At 43.5% G+C, this 18,734-nt stretch overlaps 1 protein-coding gene across 1 annotated transcript; it reads right to left on the reverse strand.

The window, feature by feature from the left end:
- Window positions 1–2,424: 2,424 nt before the first annotated feature.
- Window positions 2,425–18,524, reverse strand: LOC129837076 (centrosomal protein of 85 kDa-like). Its single transcript, XM_055902981.1, has 13 exons — window positions 18,354–18,524; window positions 16,329–16,460; window positions 12,445–13,247; window positions 10,658–10,791; window positions 10,121–10,238; window positions 9,795–9,980; window positions 9,435–9,587; window positions 8,997–9,151; window positions 8,674–8,791; window positions 8,489–8,539; window positions 8,271–8,378; window positions 7,700–7,943; window positions 2,425–3,911 (listed from the first exon to the last, which is right to left on the reverse strand). Exons 2-13 carry the CDS (start codon window positions 16,444–16,446, stop codon window positions 3,748–3,750), a joined length of 2,352 nt encoding a protein of 783 aa, XP_055758956.1. The 5' UTR covers window positions 16,447–16,460; window positions 18,354–18,524; the 3' UTR covers window positions 2,425–3,747.
- Window positions 18,525–18,734: the final 210 nt, after the last annotated feature.

Here is an 18,734-nt window from a genome sequence, read left to right on the forward strand (position 1 = left end):
GATCTTATGTGGTAGCTAAAGGATCAAAATAGCAGAGATCTTATGTGGTAGCCAAGGGATCAAAACAGCAGAGATCTTATGTGGTAGCTAAAGGATCAAAATAGCAGAGATCTTATGTGGTAGCCAAGGGATCAAAACAGCAGAGATCTTATGTGGTAGCCAAGGGATCAAAACAGCAGAGATCTTATGTGGTAGCTAAGGGATCAAAACAGCAGAGATCTTATGTGGTAGCTAAAGGATCAAAATAGCAGAGATCTTATGTGGTAGCCAAGGGATCAAAACAGCAGAGATCTTATGTGGTAGCTAAAGGATCAAAATAGCAGAGATCTTATGTGGTAGCCAAGGGATCAAAACAGCAGAGATCAAAATAGCAGAGATCTTATGTGGTAGCTAAGGGATCAAAATAGCAGAGATCTTATGTGGTAGCTAAGGGATCAAAATAGCAGAGATCTTATGTGGTAGCTAAGGGATCAAAATAGCAGAGATCTTATGTGGTAGCTAAGGGATCAAAATAGCAGAGATCTTATGTGGTAGCCAAGGGATCAAAACAGCAGAGATCTTATGTGGTAGCTAAAGGATCAAAATAGCAGAGATCTTATGTGGTAGCCAAGGGATCAAAACAGCAGAGATCTTATGTGGTAGCTAAAGGATCAAAATAGCAGAGATCTTATGTGGTAGCTAAGGGATCAAAACAGCAGAGATCTTATGTGGTAGCTAAAGGATCAAAATAGCGGAGATCTTATGTGGTAGCCAAGGGATCAAAACAGCAGAGATCTTATGTGGTAGCTAAAGGATCAAAATAGCAGAGATCTTATGTGGTAGCCAAGGGATCAAAACAGCAGAGATCTTATGTGGTAGCTAAGGGATCAAAATAGCATAGATCTTATGTGGTAGCTAAAGGATCAAAATAGCAGAGATCTTATGTGGTAGCCAAGGGATCAAAACAGCAGAGATCTTATGTGGTAGCTAAAGGATCAAAATAGCAGAGATCTTATGTGGTAGCCAAGGGATCAAAACAGCAGAGATCTTATGTGGTAGCTAAGGGATCAAAACAGCAGAGATCTTATGTGGTAGCTAAAGGATCAAAATAGCAGAGATCTTATGTGGTAGCCAAGGGATCAAAACAGCAGAGATCTTATGTGGTAGCTAAAGGATCAAAATAGCAGAGATCTTATGTGGTAGCCAAGGGATCAAAACAGCAGAGATCTTATGTGGTAGCTAAAGGATCAAAATAGCAGAGATCTTATGTGGTAGCTAAGGGATCAAAACAGCAGAGATCTTATGTGGTAGCTAAAGGATCAAAATAGCAGAGATCTTATGTGGTAGCCAAGGGATCAAAACAGCAGAGATCTTATGTGGTAGCTAAAGGATCAAAATAGCAGAGATCTTATGTGGTAGCCAAGGGATCAAAACAGCAGAGATCAAAATAGCAGAGATCTTATGTGGTAGCTAAGGGATCAAAATAGCAGAGATCTTATGTGGTAGCTAAGGGATCAAAATAGCAGAGATCTTATGTGGTAGCTAAGGGATCAAAATAGCAGAGATCTTATGTGGTAGCTAAGGGATCAAAATAGCAGAGATCTTATGTGGTAGCCAAGGGATCAAAACAGCAGAGATCTTATGTGGTAGCTAAAGGATCAAAATAGCAGAGATCTTATGTGGTAGCCAAGGGATCAAAACAGCAGAGATCTTATGTGGTAGCTAAAGGATCAAAATAGCAGAGATCTTATGTGGTAGCTAAGGGATCAAAACAGCAGAGATCTTATGTGGTAGCTAAAGGATCAAAATAGCGGAGATCTTATGTGGTAGCCAAGGGATCAAAACAGCAGAGATCTTATGTGGTAGCTAAAGGATCAAAATAGCAGAGATCTTATGTGGTAGCCAAGGGATCAAAACAGCAGAGATCTTATGTGGTAGCTAAGGGATCAAAATAGCATAGATCTTATGTGGTAGCTAAAGGATCAAAATAGCAGAGATCTTATGTGGTAGCCAAGGGATCAAAACAGCAGAGATCTTATGTGGTAGCTAAAGGATCAAAATAGCAGAGATCTTATGTGGTAGCCAAGGGATCAAAACAGCAGAGATCTTATGTGGTAGCTAAGGGATCAAAACAGCAGAGATCTTATGTGGTAGCTAAAGGATCAAAATAGCAGAGATCTTATGTGGTAGCCAAGGGATCAAAACAGCAGAGATCTTATGTGGTAGCCAAGGGATCAAAACAGCAGAGATCTTATGTGGTAGCTAAGGGATCAAAACAGCAGAGATCTTATGTGGTAGCTAAGGGATCAAAACAGCAGAGACGTTTAGCCTGGCGCTCCAGTGATCTTAGTTGTTGCGGTAAATTGCCCGACTGCATCTACATTACATCGCTGGAAAGATTTTAAAGTAAATTACAATTCAACACGTGGAGATCGCCAAGCCAACTTATTGAAAACAAACTTTATTTCAGTAAATACAATTAAGGATAAATTCAATATAAAAATATGACATAAGGCAAATTGTCTAACTTGGTTAAAGTTCAAATGAGAACTCCGTCTCATCTAGACAAGTCTGTCCCAACTTAGTGTCATGATGTTCGTCAACTGAAGGAAAGCATTTGACGTGACATTCCATCAATAAATGAACTCTTTTTGCTCTTCGACCACTGAAACAAACTAGAATAAAGTTAGTGCTCAGTCATGTCGCACATTTTTTTAATGACAAAATACTGACATCCATTAGTTAAAGTTATTCATTTGAAACCAATCATTTCTTGCTATTAGATAGCATTTTGCTAGTACAGATACGGGCACCAAAGTGAACAGTGTATAAGGACAAAGTAGGCACAGGGACTCACCTGTTAGGTTACAGTATGTTGCTCTGCAAGACTGTGGTCTGGTTTGTTGGTAAGGGTCTGTACAAACACTGTTAAAAGGAGTGTGTAAAATGGCTTCCCCCATAACTAGCAGTGACAGATATCTTCTTCGAGGAATGGAATGTATTGAGTTGATCGGTCGGCTGAAACACCAAAATAAGTCAAGTTGAGAGCAAGAAAGCCACTAGCAAATTTGCCTGGGAGTGTATTGGCTTGCATGGTGACGACAGCAAAAACACAGACAGGCACGATTGGACATCAAAGCAAGCCCACTACCTGAGAGAAATATCTGCTCACATACAAATAATAATCTACAGACGGGACAGATGTCTCTGAACAATATCTCAGTTATAATGCTGACAGAATATCATTTCAGTATTAGCCCTACCACTGTTAAAAGCCACCCACACGCCCGAGTCCAATGCTACAAATATGCCATTAAAAAAAAAAAAAAAAACTGGGTTAGTAACATTCCCTGTTGAATCACTCAAAAACAGATTTAAATATTTTCAGTTGATTGTCAACCACATCCAACATTACTTCCCCAGAGGGAAGATTTAAATAATAAAATAGTGTTAGATTTAAAAAGACAACACAACCCCATCCATGTGTGTCATAAAAAGAGGGGAGGGCCTCTGACATCACAAAGACACAAATGTATCAGTAAAACACTTATAAAAACAAAAAAAACACACACTGGTTTGAGAACAGTTCTTTCACCATAAGCCCTTTGACTGAAATGCATGACCTGATCAAGGATTCCATCCCCAATGGGCCAACATGAGATTCCAGTTCATACTCAATGGAGTATGGAAGAAGCAAGGCCAACATGGAACCCTTAACCAATTAGCCTGATGGTTCAGTCTGTTTTAGAGACAGGCTAGCAGCTGGGGCTACTGGGTGATGCAGTTCTCTCCCATGTCCTGGGCGTAGCGGTCTGAGACGGTGGTGCGGAGCTCCTCCACGTCACGACGCAGCTGCTGGGCTTCAGTCAACTTCCTCTGGAGGACCTCAGGACTCAGCCAATCCTCCACCTGCTCTGCCATGGGCGGGGGAGCTGGGGAGAAGAAGAAACAGTTACTACACACTATGAAAGTGACTTTTTTTCCTTTCTCTTCAGAATGTAGCCTTGTCGTTTTTTAACCTTTTGAATGGTCTTCAACGGGCAAAAATGTAGCGCATATGGTTTCAGCACAAACACATAAGGCCTCTGGCTGAAGTAAATTCATCAACCATAAAAAAAATACACACACACCTTAAATCACCAAACACTTTCAGGAAATTGATGATACAATCATCAAGCCCATTCAAAAGATAAGTGACAGACCTGGAAGTATGACGTAGGGTGACAACGTATTACAACGCTGGAAGTATTCTGTGGCTACAGCACTTAAATGGATCAAACATTAATCTTTTACCATTGCTCAAGCTATAGAAATACAAAAAGGCACTCGCACATCTGAGCAATCTTATTTGCAGGTGCATGGCATCAATTGAACAAGATGAAGGAAAAGGAAACCGCACACTGCTCTTGATAGTATCACCGATATTTAATAAGCTTACGTATCGGCCACACGGCCTTCGTCAGAGCTTTTGGGATTTTTTGAAAGTTGCACCCTTATGTAGACCTGGCTCCACCCACATCCGTTCTACACATCGAAGGGGGTTGGAAGCAAAGGAAAATAAATAAGTGCTACCAAATATAACAATGTGCATTTCATAACTCTTACAAAAGTGTATAAATAAGGCGTATTGAACACTTCTGTATAATCTCAATGAGGACATAGCAAGTTCATTAGTCATTGGGTACATCATATGAAAAACGTCAGAATAATCTACAAGAGACACACATTTCATGTTCCAATTCACAGCATAACATACAAAGGCATTTCATCATTAAGTCCTTTTGGAAACAATGTCTGGAGGGTGAAAATCCAAAAACATTCTCTTTTACTCAGAGTATTATTAATATCACCTCCCCTGTCTGATATCTTAACTTTCTCTATGCCACAAAATCTAAAGGTGGAAATGTCATGCTTCATGTCATTAAAATGTACAGCGACTGGATACTCCCTGTCGTTTCTCCTGATTGAACTTTTATGTTCACTAATTCTCTGTTTAAGAGAGCGGGTGGTTTTACCGACATAACAGAGCCCACATGGACATTTAATAATGTAAATAACATGGGTGGTGGAACACGTAATAATGTCATTTATTTGGAACCTTTTTCCTGTGTGTGGGTGACAAAAATATTGACACTTCATCATGTTGTTGCACTGTGCGCATCCTCTGCATTTATAGCTACCATTTGGTAGAGGGCGTAAAAGTGCTTGGCTAATTTTCTTAAGTGGCTGGCAGTTGGCATGAACCAATTTATCGCGTAAATTGCGACCTCTCCTATACACAATACGTGGTGGATATTTAAATTCAGCCGGCAAAGCTGGGTCAGATGATAAAATATGCCAGTGTTTCTTGACCACCTCTCCCACTTTTCGCGAATTCAAAGTATATGTAGTTGTGAACATTACGGAGTGTTCTGTAGCTTTAGCGGGTCTTTTTTGTAGCAGTTCATCTCTTGTTTTTTCCAATGCCAAGTTATGAGCTTCATCCACACATTGTGACGAATAGCCTCTTTTTAGAAACCTCATGCGCATCTCCGCTGCTTTTTCTAAATAATCATCTGTGGAGTGGCATATACGGCGCAGTCTAAAAAATTGGCTTCTTGGAAGTCCTCTTTTTAATGGCTCAGGGTGGAAGCTGTCACCCTGTAATAGAGTATTTCTGTCCGTTTCTTTTCTATATAGACTTGTAAACAAGGTTCCATTTGATTTCTCAATCCACATATCGAGATAATGAACACGTTTAGTGTCACGTTCAATAGTGAATTTGAGATTAGGGTCAATGTCATTGAGTAGTGCCATAAACTCTGACAGTTCTTCTTCGGTTCCTACCCATATACAAAAAATGTCATCAATATATCGATACCACTTAAGGACTTTATTCAAAAATGGATTCTCGTTTTCATTATTAACAAAACGTTCTTCAAAAAGACCCATATAGAGGTTGGCATAGCTCGGAGCAAATGTAGAGCCCATCGATGTTCCATTCGTTTGGAGGTAGTATTCATCATCAAACCTGAAATAGTTGTACGTCAAAACATATTCAGCCAACTCTAGAATGAAGTTTGTTGGTGGATATTCATTAGTATCTCTGTCTCCCAAATAGTGTGCTAGTGCTGCCAGCCCCCCCACATGGGGAATGCTGGTATAAAGACTCTCAACGTCTAATGTGACCAAAATACAGTCTTCTTTTAAACCCGTTATTGGTGAGATCTTGTTTATGAAGTCTATAGAGTCCTTTACATATGATGGCAATGATTGCACATGAGATTTAATAAAAGAGTCTACAAAGTTTGACAATGGCTCTAGCATTGAGCCTATTCCTGCAACCACTGGTCTGCCTGGATAGTTGCCTTGTTGTGTTTTAGGTTTGTGTAATTTCGGTAAAATGTATAAGCATGGACGTATGGCACATTTGCAACAAAGATATTCATATTCAGGTTTTGAGATAAGGTTGTTTAATAGGGCTTGCTCCAAATTAGAACAAATATCCCTTTGGAACACCTGTGTGGGATCAACACTCAGTTTTCTATAGAAACGTTCATTGCTGAGTTGTCTCTGAATTTCTTCTTTATATTTGTCATAGTCTAAAACAACCACAGCACCACCCTTGACTGCAGGTTTTATAACCAAAGATGAATCTTTCATTAATTCTTTGAGTGCCAGTTCTTCTGTTCTCGTGAGATTCTTCTGAATATGTTTTGTTTGTCTTGTATATACTGACATGGCTTCTTGTTCGACTAACCTACAATAGGTATTAATCGAGGAGTTGTTAACCATAGGACAGAATTTGCTTTTGGGCTTAAAATGGGTGCCAGTTCCTTGATGTGTTACTAGGCCCGAATCAGTGTTGTGTGAAAACACATGCTACACATGCTTTTGTCACCCACACACAGGAAAAAGGTTCCAAATAAATGACATTATTACGTGTTCCACCACCCATGTTATTTACATTATTAAATGTCCATGTGGGCTCTGTTATGTCGGTAAAACCACCCGCTCTCTTAAACAGAGAATTAGTGAACATAAAAGTTCAATCAGGAGAAACGACAGGGAGTATCCAGTCGCTGTACATTTTAATGACATGAAGCATGACATTTCCACCTTTAGATTTTGTGGCATAGAGAAAGTTAAGATATCAGACAGGGGAGGTGATATTAATAATACTCTGAGTAAAAGAGAATGTTTTTGGATTTTCACCCTCCAGACATTGTTTCCAAAAGGACTTAATGATGAAATGCCTTTGTATGTTATGCTGTGAATTGGAACATGAAATGTGTGTCTCTTGTAGATTATTCTGACGTTTTTCATATGATGTACCCAATGACTAATGAACTTGCTATGTCCTCATTGAGATTATACAGAAGTGTTCAATACGCCTTATTTATACACTTTTGTAAGAGTTATGAAATGCACATTGTTATATTTGGTAGCACTTATTTATTTTCCTTTGCTTCCAACCCCCTTCGATGTGTAGAACGGATGTGGGTGGAGCCAGGTCTACATAAGGGTGCAACTTTCAAAAAATCCCAAAAGCTCTGACGAAGGCCGTGTGGCCGATACGTAAGCTTATTAAATATCGGTGATACTATCAAGAGCAGTGTGCGGTTTCCTTTTCCTTTACCATTGCTCAAGCTACAACTGATAAGCGTTTCAGGATTAAGTGAAAAATAACAGCAGACTTTTAAAAAATGCTACTAAACCCTGCAGTGCAGTCATCACTCACATGTAATGCCAAGCAGCAGCGAGAGGTTGGGGTCTCGGCCCTGTGACCGCTGGGTCAGCACGTTGCAGAGGGAGCGCAGGTCACAGAGGCACGAGGCCATCTCCCCGTGGAGACGCTGGGTGAGGCGGGCCCCGGCCGGCCGCAGCGAGGACGACGTCCGGTCCAGGTTCACCCTCTCCGAGTCCTCCAGACGCTCATGGAGGGTCAGGTTCTGCTCCATTAGTTCCTGGTTCTGGGCCGACAGCTGGGAATACGTAGAAAACACACCGTTAGGAATGACAGAAATAGGCAACATATTCAACTCAGTTTTTCTACATCTAAAATTGTTGGGTGCTGGAGACTCGTCATAGATACTCCATGTAAAATAAAATGGACAGTTACAGCATTCCAAAAGATTCAATATGTATGTGCATGGTTAATGAATAAGCATTGAAATGTAACCTACTGTCCAGTTCATCATTTTATGCATTAGGACAGAACATGAGCTCTGGGGCTCTCAAGAGGATTCCCATCAGAACATGGAGCAGAGCATTATTTCCAGTAGCGGTGTAGCCCTGTCCTACCATCTCACCTCCTTCATGGCTGTGCGGAGCTGGAGCAAACCCTGCTCTTTAGAACAAACCTCCTCTCTCATCGCATGGGAGCTGCTCTCCTCCTGAGACAGCTGCTCCTCCAGGGTCTACACACAGGTCAGAGGTTGGACATGGGTTAGGCATGGCTACTAAGTCCACTAGGTTACTCATAGAGATATCATCCGAGGTGTGAACTGATTGAATTCATATCACGTACTACGATCTGGGCGCCCAGTTTCTCCATCACTCTCAGCTGCTTCTCTAGGACCTGGAGAAGAGACGAACGGGAACGTTTTAGAACCAGCACTAGACGACGACCACAAAAAGCAGAGCAACATTTCAGAATGTAATGTACCGGGTGAAAATGTCAATGTAAGGAAGGAACAAGATGAAAAGACTGACCTTTTTAAGTCTCTGCTGTTCCTCTCTCAGGCTGCTGTTCTCCCCTCTGAGTATTTCCACATCCAGGGAGGGTAACCTTGCCCCGTCCTCCAGGCCCTCCTGCACCCGCTCTTGTAAACTGACACACACAAAAATGAATGACCAAAACGGGTCATTATACAAACAGCGTAGGTTATAAGAGTATGCGTGCATGTTAAAATCAGTGTGCGTGCACACCTGGTATAAGATCAGTGTATAGCTGTGTGTGGGGTAGTAAAATACTTGGCCCTGGTTGGTTAGCTCAGAGAGTTTGCTCGAGCTTAGATTGGCGTGTGTGTGTGTACCTGGTGACAGTGGTAAGCAGCTCCCTCTCCCTGCGTCTCTGCTCCTCCAGCTGGGAGTCCTTCTCCCGGGTGTGTGAGCGACCCTCCTCCAGACACACCTCCAGCTCTCTGACTCGGCCCTGCAGCTGGGACGCCCGCTGCTCCGCCTCCGACAGCTAAAACACACACGCACGTCAGCACTAAACTCAGGGCACGCTCGTGTGTGGCTTTTGCGCCGGAGCTGCGCATATCAGACGATTTATACATCTCAATAATGCAATTCCTGAGACAGTGAACACAAAAAAAAAAAAAAAAAAAAAAAGAAATCGCCAGACAGCATTAAAAAGACAACCTGGAAATTGACCATAAACACCCAGTCATTTTGACGAGGTAGGACGTAGTTGTGTTGAGTGAGAGGAAGGTATGTGTGTGTTTAATGCAGTCTGTGCTGGTTTTGACCTGTTTGCTCTGGCCCTGGTAGTCCTCCATAGTGGGCAGGTCAGCGAGGTAGCGCTCCAGAGTCTCGATGCGCTGCTGCTTCTCTCGGTTTTGCTCTGCCTCCTTCTGGCACTTCTTCTTCAGGCTGTTGATGTGCTTGTCCCGGCTGCGAATCTACACACGCGCAACGTTAAGTATGGATTAACGGTCACTTATCCTAAATAGAAAAATTCCCAGACTGCAACACCACACACCCAGTTATTAAGTCGCATGAAATAACTGTGTCGTTGTGCAATTCGAAAAGGGAATCAGTTTATGTAATTAGCAACTGGACTACCAATGTAGCAGTGTGATGTTGTGGCCCGACGCTCCGCTTCTCACCCTCTCCTCCTGCTTCTTCAGCTCCTCGGCGTGCCGCTCGCTGGTCTCCCTCAGCGCCTCGTTCAGGCGCCGCGTCTCCGCCTCCACGGCACCGAGGCGGCGCTCCGCCTCCGCCTTCTCCTGGGCGGCGCAGTCACCGCGCTCTGCAAACTGGGCCCGCAGGAAGGCATTCTCCCTCTGAGCCTCCTGGAAGACACACAGGGAAGACTTCGAGGTCATCCGTGGTCGTGCAGTTTCAGCTCAATGAAGTGCGTGTGGGGCTCTGGATAAGAGAGTCTGCTAAGTGACAACACGTGAAAGGATGGGCGAGTGTGTGTTCATCTCACCTGCAGTCGGAGCAGACACACGTCGCCGTACGGAGCGCCGCGGCCGAGCAGGGCTCCGTGGACCTGCAGCTCGCTCTCTCGCAGCCGCTGCTCCAGCTGAGACATCTGCTGCTTCTGTCTACAACAACACAGCCCAGAGTAAAACACCAGTGACATGGTCAGATACCACACACACTTCCCCTAATACAGCCCGCTGTAAGTGTATAAAAAATATTTTGTTTTTCCAGGTAGGTCATTACATATCTCTTACCCCAGGACACTTTAAAAAGGAGCATTTTCATGGATCAGAGATTATTTTCAGCCTACCCAAGGCTCTGATGAAGGCGCGCTACGCCAGAACGTAAGCCTGTTTGTCCCTCCCCCCAAAAAACACATCTACGCACGCACCTTTTTCCTTATATTCCTGGATTGTCACCAGTTGCAGTGTCCTGGGGTAAGGAATACTATCTTTGGATTATCCCGCAGCTGATTCTTTTGTTCAAGCAAGGCCGAAGTGAGTTTGGTTAACCTTTTCAATCTGAAGTAATAGGTGTGTACCTCTCGATGACGAGCTCCTTCTCCTTCAGAATGCTCTCGTTGGCTTTGATCGCCGCCTCCCACTTCCTGGTCTCTGGTGGCATGGAGGGGGTGGAGTAGAGAGCAGGGTACTGGCCCACTCCAGCAGTAATCATCTGCACACACACACACACGATGTATTGGACATGTCTGACTCAACTATAAAGAATACCCAACAGCCTTATAACCAAGGAGGGGTTGAATGAGCTGAAGGTTGTGACTAATAGCTAATAGAAAGAAAACTAAATGTGAAACATACTGTGTCCGTAAAACGTATATAGGTTAAGAACTTTTTGGAAAGAGCACAGTTTGAAAGATATGGCAAATAGAAATCAAACCAGATGGACATCACAAATAGATGGGAGGGGAAGGCCAGGACTAAAAACAAGCAAAATAGAATTAGTGTCTATAAAATGTATATAGTATGTATAAGCTGGAAATACAGGGTCTAAGTGTTGTTGTTCACTAGTTGTCTCCAGTTGGGGGAGGGGTGGTAAAGGTAATAAACACACACGTGGAAAAAGTACTCAAAAGTCACTGTAGTAAAAGTAAAGATTCCTTTATAGAAAATGACTCAAGTAAACGTCACCCGGTAAAATACTACTTGAGTAAAAGTATTTGGTTCTAAATATACTTAAGTATCAAAAGTAAAAGTATTAATTTCAAATTCCTTATATTATACAAACCAGACAGCACTATTTTTTTTTAAATGGATAGCCAGGGGCACAATACATTAATTTACAAACAAAACATGTGTTTAGTGTGTCCGTGTGTCCAAATCTGTCCTTTGGTCAAAATTTGAGATTTTTGGTTCAAACCCCCGTGTCTTTGTGAGATGCAGAGTATGTGAATGGATGATCTCCGCATGGGTGGTTCCCACTGTGAAGCATTGAGGAGGAGGAGGTGTGAGGTGCTTTGCTGGTAACACTGTCAGTGATTTATTTAGAATTCAAGGCACACTTAACCAGCATGGCTACCACAGCCTTCTGCAGCGATACACCATCCCATCTGGTTTGCGCTTATAGGGAATATAATTTCATTTTTCAACAAGACAATGGCCCAACACACCTCCAGGCTGTGTAAGGGCTATTTGACCAAGAAGGAGAATGATGGAGTGCTGCATCAGATGACCTGGCCTCCACAATCACCCGACCTCAACCCAATTGAGATGGTTTGGGATGAGTAGGACCGCAGAGTGAAAGAAAAGTAGCCAACAAGTGCTCAGCATATGTGGGAAGTCCTTCAAGACTGTTGGAAAATAATTCCAGGTGAAGCTGGTTGAGAGAATGCCAAGAGTGTGCAAAGCTGTCATGAAGGCAAACGGTGGCTACTTTGAAGAAACTCAAATATATTTTGATTTGTTTAACACAAATTCTTGGTTACTACATGATTCCATATGTGTTATTCCATTTTGATGTCACCACTATTATTCTACAATGTAGAAAATAAAGAAAAACCCTTGAATGAGTGTGTCCAAACTTCTGACTGGTAGTGTGTGTGTATGTGTATGTATATATTTTTTTGCATATGGGGGATTGGAAGTGATGCAGACAATAACACTGATGGAAGCTACAATAAATACAAAAATGTAAAAAAGGAGGCCATCTTCTCTAAATTTGGCAACATTCAACAACTTTACTCACTTAAAATGTTTTCCGTTGTCCTAACATGGGCATTTTCAGCAGGTCTAATGTTAACTACATGTGTACTCCAGAGTGAAATGGGTCAGTCTTAAGCTAGCTGTTCTTACGTCTAAATGCTCAGCTCACCTGCATCTGCTCCACTTGCACCCGGAGACTCTCCAGCTGCTGCTTGTGCTGCTGTTGCTGCTGCCAACTGAGCAGCTCGCTGCATCTCTCCTGCAGCATGGGTTCATAGGCCTTGGCCTCTCTCAACAGAGCCTGGGTCTGCAGATACAGAGAGCTGGGGTACACACCTGCTGACCCAGCCACAGTTCCACCGGGCTGGCTGCTCCTCTGGCTGTAGGGGTCTGGAGCTCCGGGGACCCCTGGCCTTGTCTCTGGGAGAGCCTTGTACGAGTGCTCCATGGCGCCCCTGTAGGCTTCTCCGCTGCACTCGGGAGTCGCCCCCAGGCTGGTCATCTGGAGCCTGAGTCGGACGTCGGGGCAGTAGCCCGCCAGCAGGGCAGATTGGTTCATTGTGGGCTCCATGGCGGGCATGTCAAACCTCTGGCCCTCTTCCATGCAAGAGTGGTCCCCCGAGGGGAACAAAGAGTGGTCTAGTCCGTTCACGAGGCTGCGGTAGCGGCTCAAGCAGTCTGGCTTGGGCCCGGCGGGGTCGGCTCCCCCCATGCCGTCTTGTGCCATGTCCAGGTTGGGGGAAGAGGCTGATTTGGAGAGGGAGGACGACTTTGAGCTGGAGGTTCCACTGGAGGTTCGGGAGCCCGAGGAGGGCCTGTGTGCCTCGGCAGAAGCCTGGCAATCTTCTTGGGAACAGGGCTGGGGCTTGGAGGCCGGTGGTCCGGCCGTGGAAGGCATGACATGGGCAGTGGGGATGGGAATCTGACTGCGGATGGGCTGGAACGAGGGGCTGCTGCTGGAACTGCAGAAATCTGGAGGGGTAAAAGAAAGGGACCATTGGATTTGGGTACGAATTTGAAGCAGCATTCATTCAGTAACAATAAAAAGGTACATTGCTTTCACTGGGAAGTGGTGAACAAAACTGCCACTCGGATGACATTGAACTCAGTGAATGGCCTTAGAGTACAACTCTTTCTTTCTCCAAACAATCTCTGGCCTAAGATTCCTTTACAGAGAGCTGGTATGAGCTGGTATGATATACCTACTCAATACCAGCCACACTATTTTCAGATGGTGATGTGAAGCATCAGTGGGTGGCCCACTTTGCCTGTCAGGTGACACCGCTAGTACTGACAGACCTAGTAAGTAGACCGTAGCCAACTCAACTTAAAAGTAACAGGTCTAGAACATGCATCTTAGGGGGTCATCCCTGGTCCATCCCTATGCATTTTTAAAAAAGGGCAGCGTATAATTCTAATAAACCTTAACGAGACAGTCGTGTTTGCTTTTATTTAATTGCCAACAGAAAGACCATTCATGCACGAACCGAGAAACCCATCGCGGCCTCCTTACCACATGCAAGAACAGACAGGCAAATAGCCTAACCTCAGATCATGAGACCACACACCAAAGATAACGGCTACAAAGTGTGATAACGTCTACAAAGCAATATTTTGAAATGGAAACCGTCAGACACATCGGTTTTCAAATGAAGAAACATCAGCGTTTAAAGCACTGGAAACGAGTAAAAAAACACCTAGGCCTGTGTGACAGCAGACCCCATACACAAGCCCCATTTCATTACAGCTATTTCAAGAGAAACAGATAGCACTGCTCACCTGGCACTCACTCCGACACTGGGAGAAACGTCTTATTAACCGTGACATTTAACAGCCCAGTGGAAGGGGTGAGCTGCAGCAGCAAGATGTTTAATGCGGTTGCCTAATTCCTTCCAATGCATTTTTCTGGAGGCTCGAAGGTTCTAGGCTGACATCAGTGTAGTGTCTAGTACAGCAGGGAGTATTGTCCTAGAGAATAACCAAGCCAGGCTGCCCTGTACAGCGCTCGGAGCAACCACACACAAACAGACACAGGCAGGAAAGGTTAGGGGTATTTATAGCCCCACTCTCAGGTTACAGAGTGATCCGTGCTGGCTGCTTATTTAAGCACCTAGTACTCGCCCACCTTCCCGCGCACGTCACATGCGTACACCCCAGAAGCGAGACTAAAAACAGTGAGGGAGGCTAAAAACCTCCCCCCAAAAAACACAGCTCATTTTGTACAGAGCCATGCTTAGCAATGGCAGGGGAAAATAATTAGTGAGCACGAAAACGGGAAGGAACTGGCAAAGAGAGGCTCTTCCAGTGAAAACATTCTTCAAATTAAACGTTCAGGTGCCCTCAAGGCTCGACTGATTCATGAGTCTGTCTGGCTAGAACAAGTCCAAACTGCTCTGACGCTTTGAGGGAGAACAAACTAGGCCTATGTGGAATTGAAGTTGAGAGTTAATTCTCCAGCAGGTAATGGTTTGTAAACTCCCTCAAAACCTTATTTGGCAAAGATCTAATATAAAATGCTACTCCAGCAGTACCGGAATAACTGACCAAAACATAAATGTATCACAAATAGAAATAGACAATTGGATAGTAGGATACAATCAGGGGCATTCAAAGACCAAACAACTTCATCCAGGGCCTCAAAAACAACACATCAGTGCCTATGAAAGATGACCTGTCAGACTGACCTTTGAACTCTCTGACATGACACTATGTCCACACTGACCCTTTCCTTTGACAGTTTAGACTGGAGTAAGGGAGTTGAAGGAGTCAAGACTCATGTTGCTAAGCACCGTTATCAGTTACAGCACGGGGGAAAATCTGCTGCACTAGCTTGCTTGACAGTTGGGCCCAAACAGAAATGTCTCGTTAAATGCAATTCTCCTTTTAGGTGTTCAATTGCGAAGGCAGATGGCATGGCGTGATTACAATAGTTGAATGGACTCACGCCCAATTATTAGGAACTATAGAATCAAAAGTAGGCTTACCACAGGCGCGCGCACACACACACACTACTTAAGCACTCCAGTCTCACCTTCAATAGGGCATAGACAGTACACACACCTCCAGTCTTAGTACTTCCCAAATGATGTTCTCATTTAAACCCCATCGGGTGCAGCTAATCTGTGAGCATTACATGTATCACTCAGCAAAGGGGGCAAAGGTTCAGTGTTTCCATTTAGCTGTCCAGCCCTGGTATTCCACCCCCCCCCCCCCCCCCCCCCCCCAATTAGGTTGGCAGAGCCACCTGGTAAGGAATATAATCTACCCCTGTAAATCTCCTGAGCACATCACCCTGCCTATAAATAGGCTGTACTCAACAACAGAGGATGCTGACCTCCGACCCCTTGTTCCAAACATAACAGTCGCAGAGAGAAACAGCAACCTGCTGTGGGTTTCTCCTTTTCATTCCCATCGACTGCTCTCAAGTTGATATGGTAGGTAGGGCGGCAGGTAGACTAGCGGTTTAGAGTGTTGCACCAGCCAATTAAAAGGCCGCTGGTTCGATTCCCCCCCAGCTGAATTGTTCCTGTAAGTCGCTCTGGATAAGAGCATCTGCAAAATGACTTAAATGTAAGTCCAGCTAGTCACACATACCTTGACCTGTGCTAATCTGACAACAGCATTGTGATAAGCCAATAAACCTGACAATCACCTCATACACCTGATAATCGTTTTCCAACTCTATGAATGTCTGGCATCTCTGGAACTAAGGCATTTCAAATTGATATTCAGAGGTCGATCTGAACAAAAAGCTAACTTTTATAAGCTAACTGTTCCTAGGCCGTCATTGAAAATAAGAATTTGTTCTTAACTGACTTGCCTAGTTAAATAAAAGGTAAAATTTAAAAAAAATAAGACATTCAAATTGTGAGCTAGTCAGCGCTCAGCAGTGTAACTAACATTACGCACCATGGTGAACATAGAGAACAGTGTGTACTGTGTACGGCTGTGTGGGGGGTGTTACAGAACTGAGCTATACCACGTGCTGTATAATAAGCATGGGTGTTACAGTAGTACACGCCAGGAAGTCAGAGCAAGAGGGAACGTTCTCACCTTCTGTGCTGTCAGATGGGGTGACGCCTAGCCCCGTGTCCCCACTGTCCGCTGTCCCAGGTCGGCGGCCAAAGCGGCTCTGGAACTTCTCAGACACAGCTGGCGTCTGCCACTCCATGTCAGGAATCCCAGCTGAAACACAAACATGTGTGAAAAGTACAACCAACATCCACAAGATGACACTAATAGCATTTCACGACAAGCAGGTATTCCCCCCCCCCACTTCATTTTGATGGAGGCTAAAGGCATCCTCATAGCTACATAGGTTCTGTTTGCTCCTAGCAGAACTTGGTAAGGCGAAGCGAGTGTGTTCTCATACTCCCTAAAGACCTCTGCTTAAAAAAAAAACAAGGCAATATTGTTGTTTGTCCCACTTGAGCCACCGTAGCAACAACACTGCCAGAAACACTCTCAAAATAGTCTTTATTAATCTAAGATAAATCAAGAAAACTGTAATTCATTTTGATGATTTTTCAGAGGACATCTTAGTCATATTTTTTTGTGGGGTGACAAACACTTCCTGTTCCCACTCCTACTAGGAGTAGTACTGTTGACCGATCACCAACGAATGGGCGTAGACTTCGGCTACAAAACTTAAATTGATACAATATATATATATATATATAAAGTGTGCAAACAGCCGGGGAAGAAACCTGCCAAAGACCAAAATGTCATAATATAGGCTCAAACTGTTTAGAATGGGAAGCATACGGTAAGCTTTACGTGTCAGCTTAGTCTTCAGGTATCTCTGTGAGGTGGTCATTCCACTCACGTCAGGCAGGTAGCCTAGTGGTTAGAGCTTTGGGCCAGTAACAGAGAGATTGCTAGATCAAATCTCCATGCTGCCAAGGTAAAAATCTGCTGTTCTGTCCCTGAACAAGGCAGTTAACCCACTGTTCCTAGACCGTCATTGTAAATAAGAATTTGTTCTTAACTGGCTTGCCTACATAAATATAAAATAAATGTCACCTGTCAAAGAAAGGAGAATGATATTATGAACATCTGTGTGAAGTTCTGGGCCACATTCAGTTGCAGATAGAAATGCCATAATATGTTCTAAATAATATATTTATATCTGAACGTTTCAAAATGTTGTGTCCTGCTGAACGTGCTCATTGAGTGGACAAATAGCACAGATTGTTCTAGCCCTTGAGCAATGTGAACTGCAGAACAGTGAGAGAAAAGTATAGGAAGATACAAAACACAAGCCCTTCCCTCCCCCTTGTTAAAAAAAATATCACAGCAATTGCTCAAAAGACCACAAAGTAGAGCCACAGGAACATTAGGAATTTCAGGGAGTATTTCTGGGCAGACACAGATCAACTGTGCTGGCAACAACAAACACCTCGAGATTACATAACGGGAGCTTGAGTGGTTTAATGGAGGGGTGTGACAGAGTCTAAACTCAATTTAAGAGCCAAGGGGGCGAGGGGAATGTTACACAGTTGTATCAGAAACACTCAATGTCATCTGCTGAAGATACCATATTCCAGTTGAAGTTAGCCCAAATGACTGGAAAACAGATGATTCTCGCTCTGATTAAGTTAGAAAGCGAGATCTGTGTAACCATCTACCTAGATATAGCTTATGCCAGTTAGCTATTGGTCAGCTAAATAACGTTACCAAGCGAACACGGTCAGTGCAATCCGGGATTCTTGGGACGTCCCTACCCGAAACCTTATCTTAACCATTTTAAAACGTTAACTTCAATGCTGGGGGGAAAGAATAGCACGGACCCTTGAACTAACGAGATAGTTAACGTTAGCTAACTAACGTTACCTAACTAACGTAACTGTAATATAAAGTCGATGGCTAACTTATATGTTAATTGTGTTTGTTAGTTATCTATCTTGTTTAATAAAAAGCCAAGTTTGGTCGGCTGCATAGCCTAGTAAATTAGCTAGCTAGCTCAATACAAACAACGTTAGCTAGCTAACAAAGTTGCGTTAATTACATAACATTAGCTATCAGTAACGCTAGCATCCCATAGCGACAGCGTAACAAAACTTCGTCACCTAAACCTACCTTTTCTGCAATACTTGAAAATTAACTCCTTGAGTGTGCCGAGATTAGCACATGTGTAATTTCGGTCGCTCTCAATAAATCTTTCTCCTTTGCCAGCTGCTGTTCTAGAGTTTAGCTAGCTAACCGTCTCTGATTTGACTCAAACAACACTACAAGCTGTTAGCAACTTCAGAGTCCCGCCCATTTTAAAATAGAAGGGAGACATGGGAACGTTCCATTTGTCTGGCCTAGTCCTTTGATCTGATTATGATAGAATTGGTAGATTGTGCAGTAGAATTATTGAACATAGAGCAAACAAACGTAATTCCTTGTCTTGAGACTCAAGTAAATTACAACAGAAGTCATTTATGTGTCTTTGTAGCATTGTGGGCCTGAGAAACA

The sequence above is a fragment of the Salvelinus fontinalis genome, chromosome 38, assembly GCF_029448725.1.
Source record: "Salvelinus fontinalis isolate EN_2023a chromosome 38, ASM2944872v1, whole genome shotgun sequence".
NCBI lineage: Eukaryota > Metazoa > Chordata > Actinopteri > Salmoniformes > Salmonidae > Salvelinus > Salvelinus fontinalis.

What these genes read in the sequence shown, in the direction of transcription:
- LOC129837076 (XM_055902981.1), bottom strand. Translation starts at nt 16,446, where the DNA reads ATGGAGTGGCAGACGCCAGCTGTGTCTGAGAAGTTCCAGAGCCGCTTT. An exon ending in CCCATCTGACAGCACAGAAG is followed by an intron (nt 13,248 to 16,328) that starts GTGAGAACGTTC and finishes TTACCCCTCCAG; the next exon opens with ATTTCTGCAGTTCCAGCAGC. An exon ending in AAGGAGCTCGTCATCGAGAG is followed by an intron (nt 10,239 to 10,657) that starts GTACACACCTAT and finishes GTGTTGTTGTAG; the next exon opens with ACAGAAGCAGCAGATGTCTC.